Source organism: Mastigoproctus giganteus, chromosome 5 (genome assembly GCF_048544385.1).
Source record: "Mastigoproctus giganteus isolate SK-2022 chromosome 5, ASM4854438v1, whole genome shotgun sequence".
NCBI classification, from domain to species: Eukaryota; Metazoa; Arthropoda; class Arachnida; order Uropygi; family Thelyphonidae; genus Mastigoproctus; species Mastigoproctus giganteus.
In genome coordinates, this window is record NC_143579.1 from 33,677,354 (window position 1) to 33,700,502 (window position 23,149).

General features: G+C 37.4%; 1 protein-coding gene across 4 annotated transcripts in view; it reads left to right on the forward strand.

Annotated features, from left to right (window-relative positions):
• The window catches only part of Dis3l2 (Dis3 like 3'-5' exoribonuclease 2), a 440,068-nt gene that overhangs the window by 270,145 nt on the left and 146,774 nt on the right, over nucleotides 1-23,149 (forward strand). For all 4 annotated transcript variants that reach the window (XM_090373977.1, XM_090373976.1, XM_090373978.1 and 1 more), the window contains one exon: nucleotides 7,452-7,673. In XM_090373977.1, the coding sequence (XP_090230103.1) occupies nucleotides 7,452-7,673 (222 nt within the window). The remainder of the gene's footprint in view (nucleotides 1-7,451; nucleotides 7,674-23,149) is intronic.

Below are 23,149 nucleotides of genomic sequence, written 5' to 3' on the forward strand. Positions count from 1 at the left end.
ATGCTGAAATGAGAATTTGTGTGATGTCATTTCCTAACCCTGTGTGTGGTGAGGGGACCTCCCACTGATGTTGTCACACCTCCAGATTAGCATTACTGAGACCCATGCCTACAGCCTAGGTTCCAGGCTCACATGATATGAATCTGGTCTGTGTGCTATGCACTGCAACCCATGCAAACTTGGAAAGGGGATCTTGATGGTTGAGGGGCCCAGCTTCAACATACACAACTTTGGCCCTACCTTCAAAAAGGAGAATGATTCACCCAGGATCAGTTGACTAGTTGATTCATACACAAAAGCTAACCACATGCCATGCTCCTATCCTTGTGATTAAACTGGAATTCAGGCTAGTAGAGTTGTGGATATAGTTCCTGGGTAGTGGGTGTCCCTCTGGGCTCCATGGTGGGTTGGAGCCCAGACATCAAAAGAAATTGACTAACTCTTGAATCCTGATAATATAAACTTCTTCTAGGACCTGAACAAGGTCATAACAAAAAATTTTACAAATGACATGGATCGTAGCAGCAGCAAAGGACACCAGTACCTAAGACATATACAGGTGCAACACGTCAATACCCGATAATATATTCTCCCAGTGAAAATTCCGTAGAAAAATTATGTCACCCTTTATCCAGAAGGGTGTGGAAGAGCTGGCAGGCTCCACGAAATCAGTGAATTGGGTTTGTTTTGGCATCATCCTCATTAAAACCAGAAATGATAAACACTCAGAACAGCTCCTTCACACTACATCCATTGGGGGAGAGGGGAATATCAATTGTAGTAACACTCTCACAAGGCATTGAACTCATCTTGAGGCATGATCTCAGAATATGATCTTCTCAAAGTGCCTGAGAAGGAAATCTGTTCTGAACTAAAAACCCAAAGAATGACAACTGCAAAACAAATATTTTTTCCTGAATACTAGGATGGGAGTTCCTTACCTTTAATTTACTCAAATGTTTACAGGTCGACCATCACTAATCCACATTGGGACCTGTGGGGTGCTGGATTAGTGAGTTTGTTGGATCACTGGTGGTTATTTTAGCACATACAGTTTACCCAACAGCTAACCACCTCCTCCTACCTTTAACATGTTGACTGCCAAGCTAGTTTAAGAAAAAAATTCCCCAGGGGCTAAAAAATATTTAGCAAATTATTTGATTAGTAATTCTAAAATAAATATTGCATTGTCAGTGTTGTCATTTTTTCGCTTAAAATAAAAAAAAAAAAAAGTCATGTCACATATGTTGGTTACTTTATTTCTTGAGAATCCGTGTCGGCCATGTATGTGTGACGCTATTACGGCATACATATGAAGGTAGTTTGTGATTAGTTTATTGCATGCGCAGCAATAAAACTAATTACAATAAAATAAACTCTCAAACGTCGCAATAAGTTTGTCAATATTGTTAGAGATTTTGTGAAAACAAGTTCGTTAGTGCGCTGTATTATCCATCATATTGTGTCATGTTTTTCTGCAAGTTTGTACAAGTGTGTTGTAAAAAAAAATCTAAAAAGGAATGGCTAAAAGAAAATTACTAAAATAAGAGAAACTGAGAGAAATTGCTGGAATTTACAATTAAGCAGAGTTAAACTTCTCACAGACAACCGCTGTCGAATTTTTTCAGAAGTTCAACTTTATCTGTTATGGACAATGTACAGTGTTTGTGCTTTACACCACGGGAGGCACTTCCTTTATACATTGGAACCATGGCTGGAGCTAAATGAGAGCAGGTTATAATAATAAATGCAGAAAAACAAGTGAGAATGGCTTGCCAGTGTTTTCGTGCCAACGGCTGATGCTGCAACCAATGCCACCAAAACAATAGCGGCAGGTCGGTGCGCTGACCCGGGAAATTTGAAATTGTGTTTGCGGAAATTACGTCCAAATTAGCAGTGGAACTAGATTACCGGTGGTCGGATTAATGATGGTTGACCTGTATCCTAATTCTGTTAAAGCTAGTTATGTTAACTGGGCAGTTATGCCGTATGTAACAAATCATTTAAGGTAAGGTGCTTTAGGTGCCAGAAACCTGGATGCTAGCAAATGACCTGTCACTGTGCACCTGCATGCACTCAGTGTTATGCAAACAACCATAAAATTACAATCTCCCCATCTCAAAACCCCACATGTATTAACTGCCAAAGAGAACACCCTGCATACTCTCAAGTATGTCGTTGGTGGAAAGAGGAAAAGAAATACTTAGGCATGCTGAAAAAAATCATACCAAATGAGAAAAGCAATAAAACCAGTGAATAGAAATAAGACCACATATACTCAAAGGTTACAGGAAAGTGTTCCATTGGGACACAAGCAGAAATGACTATATCACTGAAAAAGTTGGCCCTGGGTGGGTGCCCTGCAGTTTCAGTGCATTTGTTGAAGCATTCCTTTTAAAGAGCTTTTTCCATTTCCATGAATACCATTTTACTTGTTTTATATTAGAATAGCTCTTTTGCACTGCAGAAAGTAGGCAAAGGCCCAAAAAAGGAAAGACATTTTTTTGTTTCTCTTTCTTATATTACTAACGTAACTAACAGTCACTCGATCACGTCATGGTGCTTCTCCTGTCTCCCTGTGGTGGAGCCAGAAACCTGGAATGGAAAGTTATCCTTCCAGGACTAAAAGGAGCAATCACAGAAAATGAAAATTTCCCTCCTCTCAAGACTGCAAATTCTGCACCATGGACTTGCAACTGCCCAATTGTGACAGTCAAACTCAAAAGAGAATGAAACAGATGTACCTCAAATGGAACATCCACCTTTCCTTATACTGCATTTATTTATGAATCAGTCACTAGGTATATTGTCATTGTTTTATATTCAAATGTTGCTGGATCACCAAAAATGCTACAGCCTCCAGTCTGGCAACTTATTAGTCAAAACCATCAGCTACAAACATTCTGAGCCTCTCCTGAAACTTATGTTATTTGGTGGGGTTCCTAGAAATGTATCTCTTTATGCCACCCTTAACACCTCCAAAGGTGTCATTTCCAAAAGGGACCTTTTAAACGTCTCAGAGGAGATAGTTCAAGAGCTGTAGGACCAGAAAGTTAATCAAGCAGTGAAAGTAATGTTGAAGAAAATTGGAGAATTTGTTCCTACTCATAGCATCATTTTTACTTTCTCTACACTGAACTTCCTTCATTAGTAAAAGCTAGATATTTAAACTGTTGCATCCATCCTTATAAGATGCTATAAGTGTCAAAAATTTGTACATTCACAAACTGCCTGCTGAGAAGATTCAGTGTGCCTAAACCAGCCTTTCTCTACCTTTTTATCCTGGGGGAATCCTTGAAATAATTTTTAGGTCTCAGGGAACCCCTGCATAAAAATTATTATATCTACAGCTCATGGTATGCTAGCGATCAGTAAGTTGTAGATATAATAATTGTCAATGCTCTTTGAGTAAAGAATGATATTTTTGTGTGGATCTGTTTATGTTGGCCAACTGATTAGCCTACTCTTTGTATGGTTCCCCCTCCCCACAAAATATATCAACTCTAATGCAATTCAGTAGTGTAGGTAGAGGAAGCAGTTTTTGGCCTTTTTTAAATTTCTTACTTGATTTTTTTACATTATCCCAGTTGGCCTTAAAGTCTTATCACAGATTTATACTATACAAGATGCTAATGAGGTATGGTATGTGCAAGAATAATTTGTTTCCCTATTTAAAACTAAAAATTACTTTTTAGACAACCTTTCTTGAAAAAAAAAAAAGATAGTTAAGCCTAGCTTACCTTTCTTGAAATTAATCTCCTTTCCTTTTCATAAATTTAAATTTATGAAAAGGAAAGGAGATTTCTCTTAAATAACTGGTTAAGCCAAAATGGGATTTAATTTTTCTAATGGTAAGCTTGGTAGATTTAATTTAAATAAAGGTTATAAATTGATTTTAATTAATGTTATTTACATGAAAATTTATTGACAATATTTATAGCCGAAGCAATATGAATAAAAATATAGCCTAAGACACAATTTTATTCAAGACTTTGAAAAAACATTTTCTTATTGAGTGACATGATCAGGCTCAAATATAGGCCTAGCAGTTACAAATTCATTATACACGTGTTGATTTCTTGATCTCTTTTATAGGCCTGTATATGCATAAAAAGTGTTATTTTTGAAACTAAAAATAAAGAATGAAATTTACCTCTTTAATGAAACCTGTGCTTGTTTTTTGCTGCACAAATACTCAATTCTGGGTCGAACTTGAGATAAGCACACATGGATTTCATCTTAAACTGAAATTATACTATTTCTCTCCTTGCTCTTGGTGCTTGTTAAACAAGAAAAACCTTGCTCCCACATGTAAGAAGTTGAAAACCACAGCAAAATGTACATTGCTTTCCTATGAATGACAGAATAATCTTTTTTCCGAGAAATCCAGAACTTGTCTAGGGGCAAATCAGTAAATCTCATCTTGAGTGTACGATCAGACTTGCAGCTCACAAAGTTCTTCCTCTTCTCTCAAAGTCAAGTTCTCAGGCTGAGCAGAAGATTCAGAGAAAGGGTCCCTCGCCCAGTCACACTTCTGTTGAAAGGGAGAGAAAATACTGTTCAATTTTGTTCTGCAGTTCTTCCTGGACTGCAGAACAAAATCTTACTGTTATCCTTCCTCACTCTCAAGCAGCAGTGGAAACATTTCAAGATTTCCTTTTGCAACATTATTTTTCCAAAAATTCAGTTTCCTTTTAAATCCAAGAATCTTGTCACTTGAAGTTAAAACATTTTCTCCAGGGCCTTGCACAGACTTGTTCAACTAGTTCATGTGATGAAAAATGTCTGCTAAGTAGGCTAGTTTCTGCAGCCATTCTTCATCTTCAAAGCACTCAGCAAAATCTGGCCTATTATTTTCTTGAAAGTACTCCTGAAATTCACCATTCAGCTTGAAAACACCCCGTTTAGAACTCTTCCTCTGCTAAGCTACCAGATTTCTGTATGTAGCAGGAGATTTATGTACTCTTTGTCCAGGTTTTCACACATTTGTTTTAAACATTTTCGAGCGAACTAATCTTTATTTAATAAATTCAACCATTTTAATGTGTTTGACACCAGCTCCTCTCTGTGAAGAAAGCAGTGTATTGTGACAACATCAGGATTTTCTTTTTTTTTACAAGAGAGGTGAAATCTCTCATGGAGCCAGCCATTGATGGGGGAACCAAAGGTTAATGCTCTATTGTAAAAGAGTCAGATTGGTAAGAGTACAGATACAGTGCATCATTTTGTGGAATAATGACACCAACACTCATATGAACTTTACAAAGCAACAGTAGTAACTGAACACTCAATGTGTTGGAAGTCCAGAATAAATTGGAATGATATGTAATCACTTCCACTGGTATGCTTAAACCACAATAAGACAAAAAAAAGCAATAACAAAAACTGAATGAGCTGATTACAATTAATGTTACACTTATGTGTTAGGATATATCTAGCAAGACTTCATAAAAATTATGATAATATCTATGATCATAATAAGCAGGGTGATCATAATAATTTTAATATTTACCATATACTTTTATTCTTTGTGTTTTTATTGATATTCGTTATAAATTGACCTGGTAAGCTTACCTTGTAGTAAAAATACCAAAGAGCTTACTACAAAGTGCTTTAATATAACTAATTTTTGGCTTGTTGCATTATGGCCTAAATTGCCAATGTGCCATTAAAAATAAAATCAAATCAAGCCATTTCCAATTCTTACATAGCAAAGAGCACATCAACTGTAATGCAACCCACCACATTAGCAAGTGGTTTGCAGTGGTAGTATTCTAAAATTCCACAACATATAAAAAGGTCCAAATATTAATTGAATGGAGAATGTAAGCCACTCAGGAAAGAGATATGATTTTACAGATAGCTCTTGACTTTATGAGTTAATTCGTTCCTAGTGCACGCTCGTAAGGCGAAAACTTGTAAAGCGGGAATTTATTTCCCATAGACATAAGGTTAAAAATACGGGTCACGTTCTCAACAGTGAAATTAGTTAGCTAATTAGTTTATGTTTAAACAATGATTGATTTATTCGAAAGAAATGATAACGTAGCCTGTAAAATCAAGCAAATTATAATAATAGAGTAATTATTTACGACTTAAAAATGTTAAAGAATGTTTATTCTTCACCATCATTGACTAAATGCACGCTCGTTGATCACTCGTTATTAGCTCGGCACTCGTTGGTTTGTTGCACAAGGAGTCGTCGTCTTCAGAAATATTTCAAGAGGCGTTTGTTTTCAAGATAATCTTCTCTTTTAATTATAAATTTCACGATTGCATGCATAAGCATTTTTTAACGGCACGCACAAATTTCAACTAACACGATTTGCATGGAGTAACAAGTTTATAAAGCTTTAAAAAAAAAAAAAAAAAAAAGGAATGAAGAGAAGATTCTGAAAATTTATTTATGTTCTTTATACGATTGAAGATTTCAGTAAAGGAAAACACATTTTACCTAATAATGTAAAACACAATTCCAGCTATCGGTATTTTCACAAATGCAGGAAGATCGAGTTTACTACCTGTTTATAATTGCTTGCAGTAACAGAAAAGCACAATAAACCGGAAAGTGCAAATTGGTTTTATTTTTTTATGGTTGTGACCTTCAGAAATGTGCTTTAGAAAAATATCACAAAAGCGTTCAAAATTGATTCTTATAACGGAACATATGATAACGATAAAAGTGTAGTGCATTTTAATGATTTGAATTGGTAACTATATACAATTTACAAACCACACTCACAACCTTTTATATGGCCTTAAGGTCACACTCGAGACCTTAAAAATGAAACATTTTAGAGAAATAAATAGCTTAGTTAAAGAGTGAAAATTTCAACTTCCGAGATCTTGAACCAAATTACCAAAAAACAATGTGTTATTGGGTTCACATTACGATATTTTCACAATACGATGGTGTCTCTGGAACTGATTAATATCATAAAGCAGGGTACATTATATTGTATAGCTATGCACATGGTTTGAAATGTGGTATTTTTGAATGTTTAACATTCATTTTTTGCAATTAATGTTCATATTATCGATTTTGTTGATTGTGAAAAAAAACTTGTAAACCCGGGAACTCGTAAAGCGAGAACTGCCTGTATATTCAAAAGCTATGGTAATTAAAGATTTGTTTTTTATGTAACTTGCATAATTTTATATTTTTAAACTAATATGTTTCATTGTAAATAGGTTATGCTTAAAAATTATTAGAACAAATAATATAAACTATATCTTTTTAATCATAGTTTTATACAGCTTAAGTGTTGATTATACTCATCTACCTAGGCTTATTTAGATCTGGATTTTAACAGCTGCTCTTTGGAATATTTATTTTTTCTGAATGTTGAACTTTTTACTTAAATGTAAACTAAGTCATAAATATTTTCATACTTGTTTCACTTCTGAGGGGGGGGGGCAAAAAAAACACAATAAAATAAATATATTTACAGGAAGAATTGGAAGCCCGCCGAGATTTTAGGCCACAAATTGTATTCACCATTGACCCATCTACAGCCCGGGATCTTGATGATGCACTGTCTTGTGAAATTTTACCTGACGGACTTCTTGAAGTTGGTGTGCACATTGCTGATGTTACTTATTTCTTGAAGCATGGATCTCATTTAGATAATATTGCCCAAAAACGTGCAACAAGTGTTTATTTAGTACAGAAGGTAGGAGTTATTTCTTAAGTTTTATATCTTCCATTATTTTTATTATAACTATTTGATTTTAAGACTGATATATATTTTAAAAAATTCTCATTTGCATAATTGCAAACTCTGGATTTACAAGGGAAAATCTAATTTTTTTTTTTTTTTTTTTTTGCCTCTATTTGTCCCTTTTTTTCCATCTTGCTATCATAATAGAGTTTATACTGTAGAGTTTTTCCATTTTTTGAATTGGAATTTTTAAAAAGTTCTCTGATTTTTTCTTAATTTTGTTAAAGAGTACAGCTGCAATAAAGATTAATAAAAGAACTTTAAATTTATTAAAAACTAATTAAAGATTCATTTTCAAAGAAAATAAATTATGCATTTTCATCTCTGAACTTTCCAGTAATCTAAAAATATCAGCTAAAACAACACCTTTTCCTCTCAATCAAATACTGCCCTTCCTTGTCAGTTACAGTTACAAAAGACCAAAGAGAAACAAGTACAGGGATAATACATCACGAATGTTACAACACGCTGACACAGTAAAATTTTACCATATGGTTTTATGTATACATTATAAAAAAAAAAAAAAAAAAGAATTCGTGCAGGTTTAAACTTGTATGGCAAGGTGACATATATATATATATTTTTTTTTTTAAATGAAAACTCCAAACAAATAGGTATTAGAACCTATAGTACTTAGTACCATGCTTGGATTGGAGGTTGAGAAGATGAAAGAAGATACTTGCTGATTTTAGACTTCAATTTTTATATATTGTAATTTTCAGGAAATACATGCAAAGGGAGGTTGTCCCAAAAAACAGAAGTTGAAGGGATAAATAAGCAAGGAGAAAAGCCAGTCTATGAGTTTGCTATGACACTATGCTGCTGCAACAGGATCTGGAAAGGTTGAGCAGATGGGCTGAGAGGTGGCAAATGAAGTTTAACATTGACAAATGTAAAGTACTACACATGGGAAACAGCAACCCCAGAGCAACGTATCAACTCTGTGGTACTACACTGACAGTGGTAGAGAATGAAAGGGACTTGGGGGTGGTTGTGTAGGCAGATATGAAGTTCTCTGAGCAGTGCAGACGGGCTGCAAGAGTAGCTCATGGAGTATTGTCAATGATATACAGGAATTTTTCCAGCAGGGATAAGGAGGTGATTATTCCCTTGTATAAGGCAATGGTCAGACCACACCTAGAGTACTGTATACAGGTCTGGAGGCCTCATTTCAAGAAGGATGTAGAGCTGCTGGAACGAGTACAGAGAAGGGCAACAAGATTAGTGAATGGAACAAAGGGGTGCTCTTACGAAGAAAGGCTTAAGTTTTGCAAATTACAGTGTCTGGAGACTAGGCACCAGCGAGGTGATCTGATAGAGGTGTATAAAGCCTTGAATGGTTTGAGCATGCTCAATGCTGATGGGATTCTTCCTCCAGCTCAGAAAAATCACCTGAGAGGGCATAAATTCAATTTGAGGAAAGACAGATGTAGGATAGACGTGTGGAAATTTGCCTTTAGCCAGCGGGTGGTTGGTTGGTGGAACAGACTTCCATCCCTTGTAGTGGAGGTTGATAGCCTAAATAAGTTTAAGGCTCAGCTGGACAGGTATTTTGAACGAACAGAGGGGTGAAGTCGAAGTGGGTTTTTTTTTTTTTTTTTTTTGACTGATGCTGCATAAGCTTGCTTTCTTGCATCAAATGCCTCTGCTAATGCTAAAGAAGAAAAGCCAGTCTATGAGTTTGAAGATGAACAGTAAAAGGGTGTTGAGTTGTTGGAGCATGTTTTCAGACCGGAAGAGAGAGAGAGGGGTTGGATTATAAAAGCCAATTCAGAAGAACAGTACCCATGGAAGTATCTTTAGAAAAGGCATGCAGAATGTCTATGAGACAAAAACAGAATGTCTGTGAGAGAAAGTGTGGAGCAACTTTGTAAGAGATGGGTCATTAATTAACCTAATTGCCTTCTTTTTAATGGAATCTAGAAGCATGAAAGAGATTGTGGGGGCAATGCAACAAATGTGGGAACAATGTTATGGTAGGGTGGAGTTGAGATTTGTTTGGAGTGAGTAGCTGTTTAAAAGAAAATACCAAAAGCAAAACAGAAAACTATTTGTGATGTGCTTATGCCAAAAGAGATTAGAAGTTAGGGAAATCTGTAAGAGAGATATGTGATCTTATCTAGAAACCTGAGTGTTATTGATGATAAGCATAGGAGCAGAAGAAGAATTATTTTTGCAAGATATAAGATAGGACTGAGTTTTAGAAAGATTGAATTAACTAGGTTATCTTTGCCAATTTTGAGAATTATCTGGAGATCAGCATTTAAGGAAGGAATTAATAATAGATATTCAAGAAGTTGATGCTGTTTGTGTAGAGCAAGGTTTCTTGAAATGGTAGGTGGAATTCAATGTACTATCATCAGCAAAACTATGGATAGGATTTCTGGTGGATAGAAGAAGGTCATTAATATTCAAGAGGAAAATAATGGAAGAAAGAACTGAGCCTTGGGGAACATAAGCATTATTGAAGAAGTTAAATGACAGAGAGCCACCTACCATGACCCACAGGGAGCATCAGAGGGAAAACTGGATACCCAATTAAAAACAGCAGTCAGCAATCCATAAGATGGATGCTTTAGAAGATCTTTATGGCATACACAAGCAAAAGCATTTGAAATGTCAAGAGCAACTGTTTGATTGTCACCAAACCTTTCCATTGAATTTGTCCATCAAATTTATCTACTGTCGAAGAAGAACAATTTATTGATCTCACATCAGACTTCACACTGAAAGCAAAGTTTTTTTCGAAATCTTTATATGAATTTTGGTGTTTAGCAAAACACGAATAACCAGAATATAACAATAAAGCTTTGCAAATACTAGTGCCATTTGGAAGTTCTTACCTTTGTGAAGTTGGAATTTCAGCATTTTTGTCATTGGCAGTCATTAAATCTAAGTACAGATCAGAATTAAATGTTGAAAAATAAATACGCTTCACTATTTTGAAAATGATGCCTAGATTTGATGAATTATGCAATAAAAAGCAAGCACATATATCAAATTAATGTTTTTTAAGAATAAAATAATATTCTGTTATTATTTCATGTACTAATTATTGTTGTTTTAACACATTAAAAATAAGAAATTGGATAATTATAGATGTTTTACTTCAACGAATGCATAGGCTCAGTAAGTTTGAGAACCACTGCCCTATCGATGGGCTGCAATTTGCAGAACTTGAGCATTTCTAGGTAAGATCAGCCTATTGGCATTAGTAGAGGCATACGATGCAAATGCAAGAAAGCAAACTTATGCAGCATCGGCCAAAAAAAAACTTCCATTTCAACCCTCCATTCATTCCAAATGCCAGTCCAGCTCAGCCTTAAATTTATTTAGGCTATCAACTTCCCCAACAAAAGATGGAAGCCTGTTCCAGCAATCAACTACCCACTGGCTAAAGGCAAATTTCTGCACATCTATTCTACAACTGTCTTTCCTCATTTTGAAGTATGCTTCCTCAGGTTCTTAATCTGAGCAAGAGGAAGAATCCCATCAGCATTCGGCTTGCTCAACCCATTCAAGGCTTTATACACCTCAATCAGATCACCTCACAGGTGCCTGCTCTCCAGGCACTGCAATTTGCAGAACTTAAGCCTTTCTTGGTAAGAGCACCCTTTTGTTCCCCTCACCAATCTTGTCGTTCTTCTTTGTACTCATTCTAGCAACTTTACATCCTTCCTAAAATGAGGCCTCCAGACCTGTACACAGTACTCTAGGTTTGGCCTGACCATTGCCGTGTACAACGGGCTAATCACTTCCCTGTTCCTGCTAGCAAAATTTCTATATATCATTGACAAGACTCCATGACCTGCCATGGAAGCCATCTGCACTGTTCAGCTAACATCATATTTGCCTGCACAACTACCCCCAGTCTTTATCACTTTCCATTTCCTTGAGTGTAGTACCACGCAGTTTGTACATTTCTCTTGGGTTATTGTTACCCATATGCAGTACTTTGCATATGGGTAACAATAGCCCATTTGCCCAACTTATCTAGATCCAGTTCGAGTAGCACACTGTCTTTCTGGGTTGTTACAACCCTGCCTACCTTTGTATTATCTGCAATCTTCAACTGTTGAATCCTGCTCATGTAGCTAACAAACTAAATGAATATTTTGCATTTACATTCACACATGAGGAGTTATTCAGGGAGGTGAATGCTAGAGGTGTATTAAACTCTGGCAGTAAGCTAGATAATCCTGTAATAACTGAGAGTAAAGTGGAGGAGAAATTGTTGAAGATAAACATAATAAAGGCACCTGGGGGTGGATGGAATCTATCCAGTTATATTAAAGGAGGCAGCAAAGGAAGTAAGCAAACCCTTAGCCATAATTATGAGAGCTTCCTTGGACACAGGGGAGATACCCATGGACTGGAGATGTGCAAATGTGACCCTAATCCACAAAGGAGGATCAAAGGGAGACAAGACCTGTTAGTTTAACTTCTGTTCCAGGGAAATTAATGGAGGCACTGGTTAAAGAAGCATTGCAGGATCATTTAGACAAGACTTCAGTTATAGCTCGGACACAGCATGGGTTTGTTAAGGGGAAGTCTTGTGTGACCAATTTAATTGGATACTATGATGTAGTCACAAAGGAACTGGATGCAAAGAATAATTTTGATATCATATATTTAGATCTCTACCACGGTCAGTGTAGTACCACACGGTTGATACATTACTCTGGGGTTACTGCTTCCCATATGCAGTACTTTACATTTGTCAATGTTAAACTTCAGTTGACACCTCTCAGCCCATTTGCTCAACTTTTCTAGATCCTGTTGCAGCAGCATACTGTCTTTAATGTCATTAACAACCCTGCCGACCTTTGTATATCTTAGAAAGGCTTTTGATACTCTTGCACATTGTTTTTGTTTTTGGTAATCAATTGACACTTCTCTTCGTGGACTAATGTTATTAGTGGAGTCCCCCAGGGTTCAGTGTTAGGTCCATTGTTGTTTTCTGTATTCATCAATCATATTGATGATGTTATATCAGGCTTAATGTCCAAGTTTGCAGATGATACAAAGGTCGGCAGGGATGTTAATGACATTAAAGACAGTACGCTGCTGCAACAGGATCTAGAAAAGTTGAGCAGATGGGCTGAGAGGTGTCAACTGAAGTTTAACATTGACAAATGTAAAGTACTGCATATGGGAAGCAGTAACCCCAGAGTAATGTATCAACTGTGTGGTACTACACTGACAGTGGTAGATAGTGAAAAGGACCTAGGGGTAATTGTGCAGGCAGATATGAAGTTATCTGAGCAGTGCAGACGGTCTGCAAGAGTAGCTCATGGTATCTTGTCAATGATATACAGGAATTTTTCTAGCAGGGATATGGAGGTGATTATCCCCTTGTATAAGGCAATCGTCAGGCCACCTTGAGTACTGTATACAGGTCTGGAGGCCTCATTTTAAGAAGGATGTAGAGAAGGCAAAAAGATTAGTGAATGGAACAAAGGGTTGCTCTTACGAAGAAAGGCTTAAGTTTTGCAAATTACAGTGTCTGGAGACTAGGAACCTGCGAGGTGATCTGATTGAGGTGTATAAAGCCTTGAATGGTTTGAGCATGCTTAATGCTGATGGGATTCTTCCTCATGCTCAGAATAATCGCCTGAGAGGGCATAAATTCAAATTGAGGAAAGACAGTTGTAGGATAGATTGGCATAAGTTTGCCTTTATCCAGCGGGTGGTTGATTGCTGGAACAAACTTCCATCTGTTGTTGTAGAAGTTGATAGCTTAAACAGATTCAAGGCAGAACTAGACAAATATTTGGAGCTAGTGGATGGGTGGAATGAGAAGGGTGTGTATGTGTGTGTGTTTTTTTTTTTTTTTTTTTTTGTTTTTTTTGGCTAATGCTATATAAGCTTGCTTTCTTGCATCATGTGCCCATGCTAATGCTAATCTGAAGATATATCACCTTCATCAATATCATTATTGAATACACAAAACTACAATGGGCTTGCTGAATCCTGGAGAACTCCTCTAATAACATTTGTCCACGAAGAACAGTGTCCATTGATTACCACTCTCTGTCGTCTCCCACTCAACCATCCCTTTATCCATTGTAGCAGCTTACCCTTAATGCCATACCTCTCTAATTTGTACAGCAGTCTTCCATGTGCAACAGTATCAAAAGCTTTTGAAAATCAAAAGATTTGATTTCTTTTGGAAATCAAACCCAAGGATATGATATCAAAATTATTTTTGACATTCAGTTCCTTGTGACCACATCATAGTATCCAATCAAATTGGTCAGACAAGACCTCTCTTTAACAAACTCATGCTGTGTCTTAACTATTACCGCAATCTTGTCTAGATGGTTCTGCAATGCTTCTTTAACCAGTGACTCCATTATTTTCCCCAGAACACAAGTTAAACTAACAGGTTTATAGTTACTTGTGTCACCTTTTGAACCCCCTTTGTGAATTGGTGATACATTTACACACCTCCAGTCCATAGGGACCTCCCCTGAGGAGGGCCCCATGAGGAGTACAAGGAAGCTCTCATAATTATGACTAAGAGTTTGCTTACTTCCTTTGCTGCTTCCTTTAATATAACTGGATTGATCCCATCCACCCCAGGTGCCTTCTTTATCTTTAACTTCAACAGTTTCTCCTCCACTTTGCTCTCAGTTATTACAAAATCACTTAGCTCTCTGTTAGAGTTTGATAAAACTCTGGCATTCCCCTCACTGAATAACTCCTCATGTGTGAATGTAAATGCAAAATACTCATTCAGTTTATCAGCTACCTGAGCATGATCATCAATAGTCAACCCATCTATGTTAAGTGGTCCTTTCCTTCTAGAGTTTACATAAGTAAAGAACTCTTTGCTGTTTTTCTTTGCATCCTTTGCTAATCTTGGAAGCTACTGAGCTTTTTGTTCCAACTAAGAAATACTGTTCTAGGTTTAGGCCCATATGGATGTCAGATGAATTAATGAGAATCGTGGCAGAGAAGAAAAATGCATGGGATACATATATGTAATCAGGCGACACAGAAGCCTATGGTAGATATACGCTAGTCTGTAATCAAGTCACAAAATAGGTTAACAAGCACTTGTTGCCCTTGTAATCTGCCCTTGGTAGACAATTATGGTATAATGTGAAACTTATATGATCTAGGACTACGCAGACACCGGCCAGAGTTTATCAGAAACTTCCTCTATCATTGCTAATTTCAAGTTAGAGTCAACAACCAGTTATCTTCCAATTTTATGCAGAAAGAAAGGGTCCCACAAGGTTCAGTACTAAGTGCCGCACTATTTAACATAATAATGAACTCCATAACAAAAGATCTACCACAAACAGTGTCTACTACCCTGTATGCCGATGACTTCAGTATCTCCTGCCATTTGCCTAATTTGTGAATGGTAGAAAGGCAGTTGCAAGGTGCCATCAACAAAGTTGTAAAATTGTCCCAAAACAATGTTTATTGCCTCTCGCCTCAAAAGACTGTTGGGATACACTTCTGTAGGAAGTGTAACCCACATCCAGACCCAGAACTTCACCTAGAAAATCAAATCATTCCAGTGGTTCGTAGTGTCAGCTTTCTTGGTGTGGTTCTTGGCCAAAAATGTACCTTCCTCGAACATATAAAAGAGCTCCACATTACTTGCCTTAAGATGCTAAACATCTTAAGAGTACTATCTGGCACAACATGGGGAGCCAACTATTACACACTACTGCATTTGTATCATGCATTAATACGGTCACGTCTAGACTATATTCCCTGCAGTCTACAGCTCTGCTAGACCAAGTGCCTTACATTGGCTTGATCCTGTACACCAGGGATGGCCAACTTAATTTGTGACACGATCTACTTTTTTCTTCAAAATGTGCCGCAATCTACCATCTCAAGAATTTCATTGCACTTGGTTAAAAAAAAGTTAATCAACACATATTAAAAATTGCTGTTTATAAATTTTAAAATTAAATACAATTCAGAATTCTTATTTTGAATTTTTAATTTATGTGAAGATTGCATCTTCATGTCATCTACCAAGCTTTCAAAATTGGGGATATACTGTGATAAGGCCAACAGTGAAGAATCTTCTGTATGCAAGTCCGTAAGAGTACAGCGATTCTTTGTCTTTTGTTTGTTTCAAATATGATAAAGCCGATTTGCATAGATATGTGGAACCAAAACAGGAATTTCTAAAGTTGACAGCATTTTTTTACATTTGGGTACCTCTCTTGGCAAACATATTTCCAAAAGTCTTTTTCTAATGGTCTGGCTTTTAGGAAGATATCATTTCGAAATGTAGTAATATCATTTTCAAGTAATATTTTCTCCATGTGAAAAATCTCTGTGATTTTTTTCTGCAGTTTGTTTCGTATCTACGTCGACATTAAATGGATAAGAAATATATTGAACAATGTTTCTTCAATTGTTTTAAAATCACTGAATCTTGTTTCAAAATCATCCACAACTTATTTCTATTAAACTCAAAAACAGGATATCACATCTGGTGAGTATGATCTTGGCACACCCAGGGTCCTGAGTTGGATATCATCATTCTTCTCTTTTTGGTGATTTTCCTTCTACTTCTCTCTCTCACACAGGGTAAATTTTTTTTTGGCTGGTGCAGCATAAGCCTCAGGCTTCCTTGCACCATATGGCCAATAATGATAAATAATATTTCTGCAAATGATCTTGCATATTTGCAAAATGATCGAATTTTTTTCTTCAAGATCCTTAGCCATTGCCAAAAACTGATATTTATATGCAGAAATACTACTAATCATATCACCCACATTTTTATTTTTTCCTTGTAATTCCAAATTCAGATCACTTAATTTACTGGTAAAATCTTCTCAAAAAGCCAGATCACACAATCACTCCATATATTTTAGCTGCTAATAATCATCTCCCCTTTGATCAACAATTTTTTTAATTTCATTCAGTAAATTTCGAAATCTCTGTAGAAACTTACTCCGACTCACATCTGTGTGTAATATCAGATCTGGTTCATTTTCATCGAGTTGCATTTTGAAATGTCTCCTTTGAAGAGATTGTCCTCTGATGGAATTCACGATTTCAAAAAGCTATATCCATAACACTTTTAGTATTTAATCTTTTGCTTGCTAACACTTGTTGGTGGATGATACAGTGGTAACTCAAAAAATCTGGGAATTAGTAGTAGTAGTAGTAGTGGTGGTGGCATACGATGCAAGAGAATCAAGTGTATGAGCTTATGCATCATCAGCCAAAAAAATCACACCATTCCCTCCAAATGCCTGTCCAGTTCCTCCTTAAATTTATTTGACCTATCAACTTCCACAACGACAGATGGAAGTTTGTTCCAGCAATTAACCACCCGCTGGCTAAAGGCAAATTTCCGCACATCTATTCTACATCTGTCTTTTCTTAATTTGAATTTATGCCCCCTTAGGTTTGTAATCTGAACAAGTGGAAGGATCCCATCAGAATTCAGCGTGCTCAACCCATTCAAGGCCTTATACACCTCATTCAGATCACCGTGCAGGTGCCTAGTCTCCAGCCACTGCAATTTGCAGACTTAAGCCTCTCTTGGTAAGAGAATCCCTTCATTCCCCTCACCAATCTTGTTCCCCTTCTCTGTACACGGTCAAGCAAATCTACATCCTTCCTAAAATGAGGCCTCCAGACCTGTACGCAGTACTCAAGGCGTGGCCTGACCATTACCTTATACAGAGGAACAATCACCTCCTTTTCCCTGCTAGCAAAATTCCTATATATCTTGACAAAACCTCATGACCTGCCCTGGCAGCCTGTCTGCATTGCTCAGAAAACTTCATATCTGACTGCACAATTACTCCCAGGTCTTTTTCATTTTCTACCACCTTAAGTGTAGTACCACACAGTTGGTACGTTACTTCTACCCGTATGCAGTACTTTGCATTTGTCAAGGTTAAACTTCAGTTGCCACTTCTTAGCCCATCTGCCCAAATTATCTAGATCATGTTGCAGTAGCACACTGCCATTACTATCATTAACAACCCTGTCAACCTTTGTGTCATCTGCAAACTTCGACACTAACCCTGATATACCTTCATCAATATCATTGATAAATATACAAAGCAACCGAGGACCCAACACCGAACCCTGTGGGACTCCACTAATAACATTAGTCCACGAAGAGCAGCACCCATTAATTACCACCCTCTGTTTTCTCCCACTCAACCATCCTTTTATCCATTGTAGCAACCTTACCCTTAATACCATTCTGCTCCAATTTGTACAATAGTCTTCCATGCGGATGATTGGAATTCATCATCCTTTTGGCACAATGCAATGAATCCATTAAGATGCCCCGTTATTGCTTTAGCTCGATATGTTGTTATTGATACGAGCATAAATAGTGGTAATTTAATTTTTTCAATAAAATTTTTTGAATACGTTAAATATATAAAGACCTCTAGTTCTTTCTTTTAACGAAACCATACCCAGCAGTTCTCTAGTGGCAGAATCATCGAAAACCATACGAATAAAAACGAGCAATTTAGCTGTATCACTGACGTCTGTAGATTCATCCAGTTGTAAAGAAAAGGATACATAATGAGCAATATTAGCATGCAATTGTTCGCTTGCATTTTTACTCATTTTTTTGATGCGTCGCATCGCAGTTTTGAAATAATTGCAAATCTTGAAGAGCACTTTTCATTTTTGTTCTTAAAATTTTCAACAAGAGAATCTGTTATTTCTAAAAATGCGTCTTTGATGAATTGACCATCAGAAAATGGTTTGCATTTTTTTGCAAGAAGATGACTCACTTTAAATGATTCTACAGTTACTCCTTTAGATTGTAAATTAGGTGTCATGAAGAAATTTAGTTGTGCAAATAATCTGGATTTTAGTTATTTTCTTTTTCTAAGGTCACTATTAGGCGAAAAATCCGATTGGCCTTTACCATGGAGTGCCTTTCAAAATTTCCTTTTTTGAGTATAGCGACGGAAGCATTGCAAATCAAACAACATTTTTCTTTTATCATTACAAAAAAGTATTCTAATTCCCATTCTTGATGAAAATTATACGTTTTACTTGTTTTTTGTAGTATTCATTTTAAATCAAAGGTTATTAAATTAATGTATAAGTACTGTCCAGTTATTAATATTAAATAAGTTAAATAAGAATTTGACACATACACTATTCTCTTCACAATGTAACTGCATGAATTTTCACAAAGAAGCCTAGTGGCTGCTTGGCAACAAGAGTTGTCACGTGGTTCATTAGATTTGTAATAAGCATATGCAGTGGGACGCATAATAATAACAACATTTAGATTTTGACTAATCTATTTTCTTTGTATATTTAAAATTTGTCGTGACATGATCGGCCGAAATTAAAGCTGCAATCGACTTGTTGGCCACCCCTGCTGTACACCATAGTTCTCTTCATCTAGCACTTGGGCATTCCATACATTGCCAGTCCAGAGCTTATATGCTGAAGCAACTGAAACCTCTTTACATCTGCGCAGACAAATGGTTCTGTTAAACTATGCAGCAAAAGTCAAAGAGCAACTGGACAACCCTACTTGGAATGGACTTTTCTTGCCAAAATGGGAGAACCTTTACAGAGCCTACCCATCTAAAAGCCCATTAGCAGGGATATGCCTGCATTCCCTGCTCAGTGACTGGCAAATTGACCTTAGCATGATACAGCCTACTACTTCTCATACAGTCCCACCTTGGATGTATCACATACTGCTGTGCGACATTTCACTCGCATCATTGGAGAAACACACCTTACCCCAACAGAACATACTGCAAAGTCATTCCACATTGAGAACCTAGCACATAGAGTACACGCCAATCTACACTGATGGATCTAGAAATGACGCCCATGTTGGTGCAGCAGCAGCAGTAGCTCCCAATCTTACCATAGCCAAGAAACTCCCCATTGAATGCAGTAACTACACTGCAGAGCTCTGTGCTATCTACATAGCATTAAATTTCACCTCAACAAATATTTTACTCAGTGTTATTTACACAGACTCAGTTAGTTCTATCTAAGCTATACAGCAGGATAAAAATCATCATAACACCCTTACTCGTACACATTTGGAATATCATGACCAAGTTAAATAAGAACAAACAACTTCTCTTTTGTTGGATCCCTGGTCACGTTGGAATTCCTGGAAATGAACGTGCTGACCTAGCTGCCAAAACTGCTACAGATCCCGTAGATCAATCCTTTAGCATACCACTCTCCAATTTCAAGTTAATTATAAAGAAGTGAAGTTTTGAGCAATGGCAACATGTCAGGCAAAATCAACTAACACTAACAACTTACTAACAAGCTGCTCCATATAAAGAAAGATCTTAGGCCTTGGAAGTCGAGTATACATGAGAACAGACATGAAAAATTAGTATTAGCTCAACCACGAATAGGCCATACACACCTGACACATCTTTATCTTCTTGTAGGCACTGATCCACCACGGTGGTGCATATGGTGCAACACTCAGCTCACTGTCCAGCATGTACTTATGATTGCCTCAAATACAATACTGATCGACAAGCTATGTTTACCTCATTTTCCACGACAAACACCTCTTTCAGCATTTCTGACCTCCTAGCAGACACGTTGCATGTGACCAAAATTTTTGGTTTCCTCAAACAGATAAAACTGTACAACACAGTATAAATTTGAATAACATCTATACAGATATAATTATGTATTTAACATCACCATAGTTAAGCGCATTGTGGCCTCGCTGCCCTTGTGCTGTAAAGCTTGCAAACAAACAAACAACATCCACTGGTGCATTTAATACATCCCCTATATGCTGAAGCAAACGAGCCATTTCTGTTTCTGGTGCCTCCATAGCCAGGTGGGCAGGAGCGGCAGTGCATACACAAGCTTCTTGATTAGACCGGGGTTCGAGCCCGTGACCACCAAATACGGAGGATGCGGAAAGGTCAGGGAATGACCACTGCATATCTCCGAAGCAATATGGCCTTAGTTGCTAATGCTCCTAAAAACCAAATAACAAATAACAACAAACATCTCTGTTTCTTTAATGCAAGCAGCTGACTTGCAGCACACTTTTAAATTGAAATCCTTGCCAGACCATCCCTTTTTCATCAATTTTTGAGCCATAATGCGAAAATCTATATCACAGCCACCAGACTGTTAGGCGACCCTTTGGTATTCAGATCTGAGGTCTACTGACTGATCTAAAAATATTACTGTCGAAAATGTTGCTATGTCACCTAGGCAACTCCCTTCACCCTGGCATACTTATTATCCATCATTTGACTTCTCCCTCAAAAACTGGGGGAAGGGTGGTGCACCTAATTCCATTTACTAACAACTCTTCACACATCGTGCAGAATATCTCAACTTCCTACCAGTTTATACAGATGGCTCAAAGTCAGTCATCTATGGGATCAATTTCTGCTGCTCTTTTACACAACACAATATCCAGCCAAATCCCACCAGAAAATAGCATATATGCAGCCAAGTTGCATGCAGTAGAGATGGCCTTGGATTACATTAAAATTCACTGTCCATATGTGCATGATATATATAGGTTCATTAACTATATTGCAGGTTTTGTCATCCATGAGGCATAGTATTAATCCAGTGCTGTCCTGAATTCAGCAAATTCAATTCACAAATGCTCCTTGTGAATTGATTTTGACATTCACTTCTGTTGGATTCCAAGCCACACTGGAATCGGGCAATAATCTGGCTGGTGCTGCAGTAACGTCAGAAACTCCCTTGGATAATTATCACCTGTCAGTTCCCTGTACAGATTACAGGCAAATAATTCATGCAAAACTATATTCCAGTGGCAAGATTCTTGGCACAGATGGACTTAAAATAAACTAAAACAGATTAAGCCTGTAATTTAAACAGTGGCCGCTCAGTCTGTGGAGGGGCAGTTTGAAAGTGCTGTTAGTTCCGTGCACGTACACTGCGTACACCAGTGGCGGCTTATTCAGTAATGGCCTTGACTATAGAAGTGTCCCATCTGTGGTGTAGCGGTAGTGCTTGTTCCAAATTTTTGAGCTCCATGGACCACTAAAGCAACTCTTCAGACCCTGTGAGCAACCTCATTTCTTACACAGACCTACGTATTGTAACCTTGTTTAAAAAAAAAGGAATTAATTGAATACTAGGTACATTAATTAAGTACATATTGAATACCTGTGATAGTATAAGAATTGATTAACTTTTTCCAAAAAATTTTGTTTATAAGTAGGATGTCAAAATGATCTGAAACTTGCTGAGAAGATTTCCTTGCTAGACAAGATCAGAAGCCAACCACCTAACAGCAGTCAACTGGCAAAGACACTTAGAGTAGCAAAAACAACAATTGTAAATTTAATTAAGTAACAAGAAGAACTACGACATGCATGGGCGTCATGTGAATGGCAGCAAGGAACTTCACAGAAAAGGAAGTAAGAAGGAAAGACCTCGGACTAAAAGAATGGTCCTCCATTGTACTGGAGAGGTGTACGTATCAGTGGCCCAAAGCTGAAAAGTAAAGCAGAGGAGTTTGCTAAAAAGCTGGGGTGCAATGATTTCCAAGCAACAGATGGTTGGTTGTCACGGTGGAAAACTCAACATGAAATTTAGTTCAAAAAAGAACATGGCAAGAAGGGTAGTGCAGATTTTGTAAGTGTTCAAACCACCCCAAGTTTGAGGTGGTGTGAGCTGACTTCTAGGTTATTTTAAGAAATTCTAGGTTATGTGATCTTTGGTTACTGATTTGATTTAATTGGTAATGATTGATTGCTTATTTTTATCTGGCTTGGAAGGGTTCTGGACTATTCATAACTCATGAATGTAAATAAGAGCTACACTGGTGTGCAAAATTTAAGGACCAGTCAGGTTTTCACCTCTAGCTTCTCATGGGAGTGACCTGGATACGGGAAAAGCATACCAAAGGAACCTCGTGAGGTACAGAAATGATGAAGGAAACAACACTGACACAACAATGGTAACAAAACGGTATAGAGGGACTTTATTCAAAAATGGCAACATAGCACTGACTGCCATGATACAGATGCATCACTGCCAAAGGTGGAACAAAGGGAAGAGGTGGTCCTCGGTAGGAGATATGGCCACCCCTAATGTCGATGCAAGCTTTGCACCACCTGTCCATACTTAGAACAATGTTGTTGATAAGTTCTTGTGGTAACATCATCCATTCCTCTGTTAGCGCCATCTTCAGCCGGTGAACATTTTCTGGTGGGTGTGGACATGCCACTAGGTGTCTCCCCAGAGCATCCGATATGTGTTCAGTGTGATTTAGATTGGGGGGGGAATGGGTAGGCCAATGCATACGAACAGTGTCCTCACTTTCCAAAAGAATATCAACAGCTGCAGTGCGACGGGGTGTGGCATTATCATCCATAAACACAAACTCGGGGCCATTGGCACCTCGGAACAGACGCACATGGGAAAGGATTACTTCAGTATAGGGGCGTGCA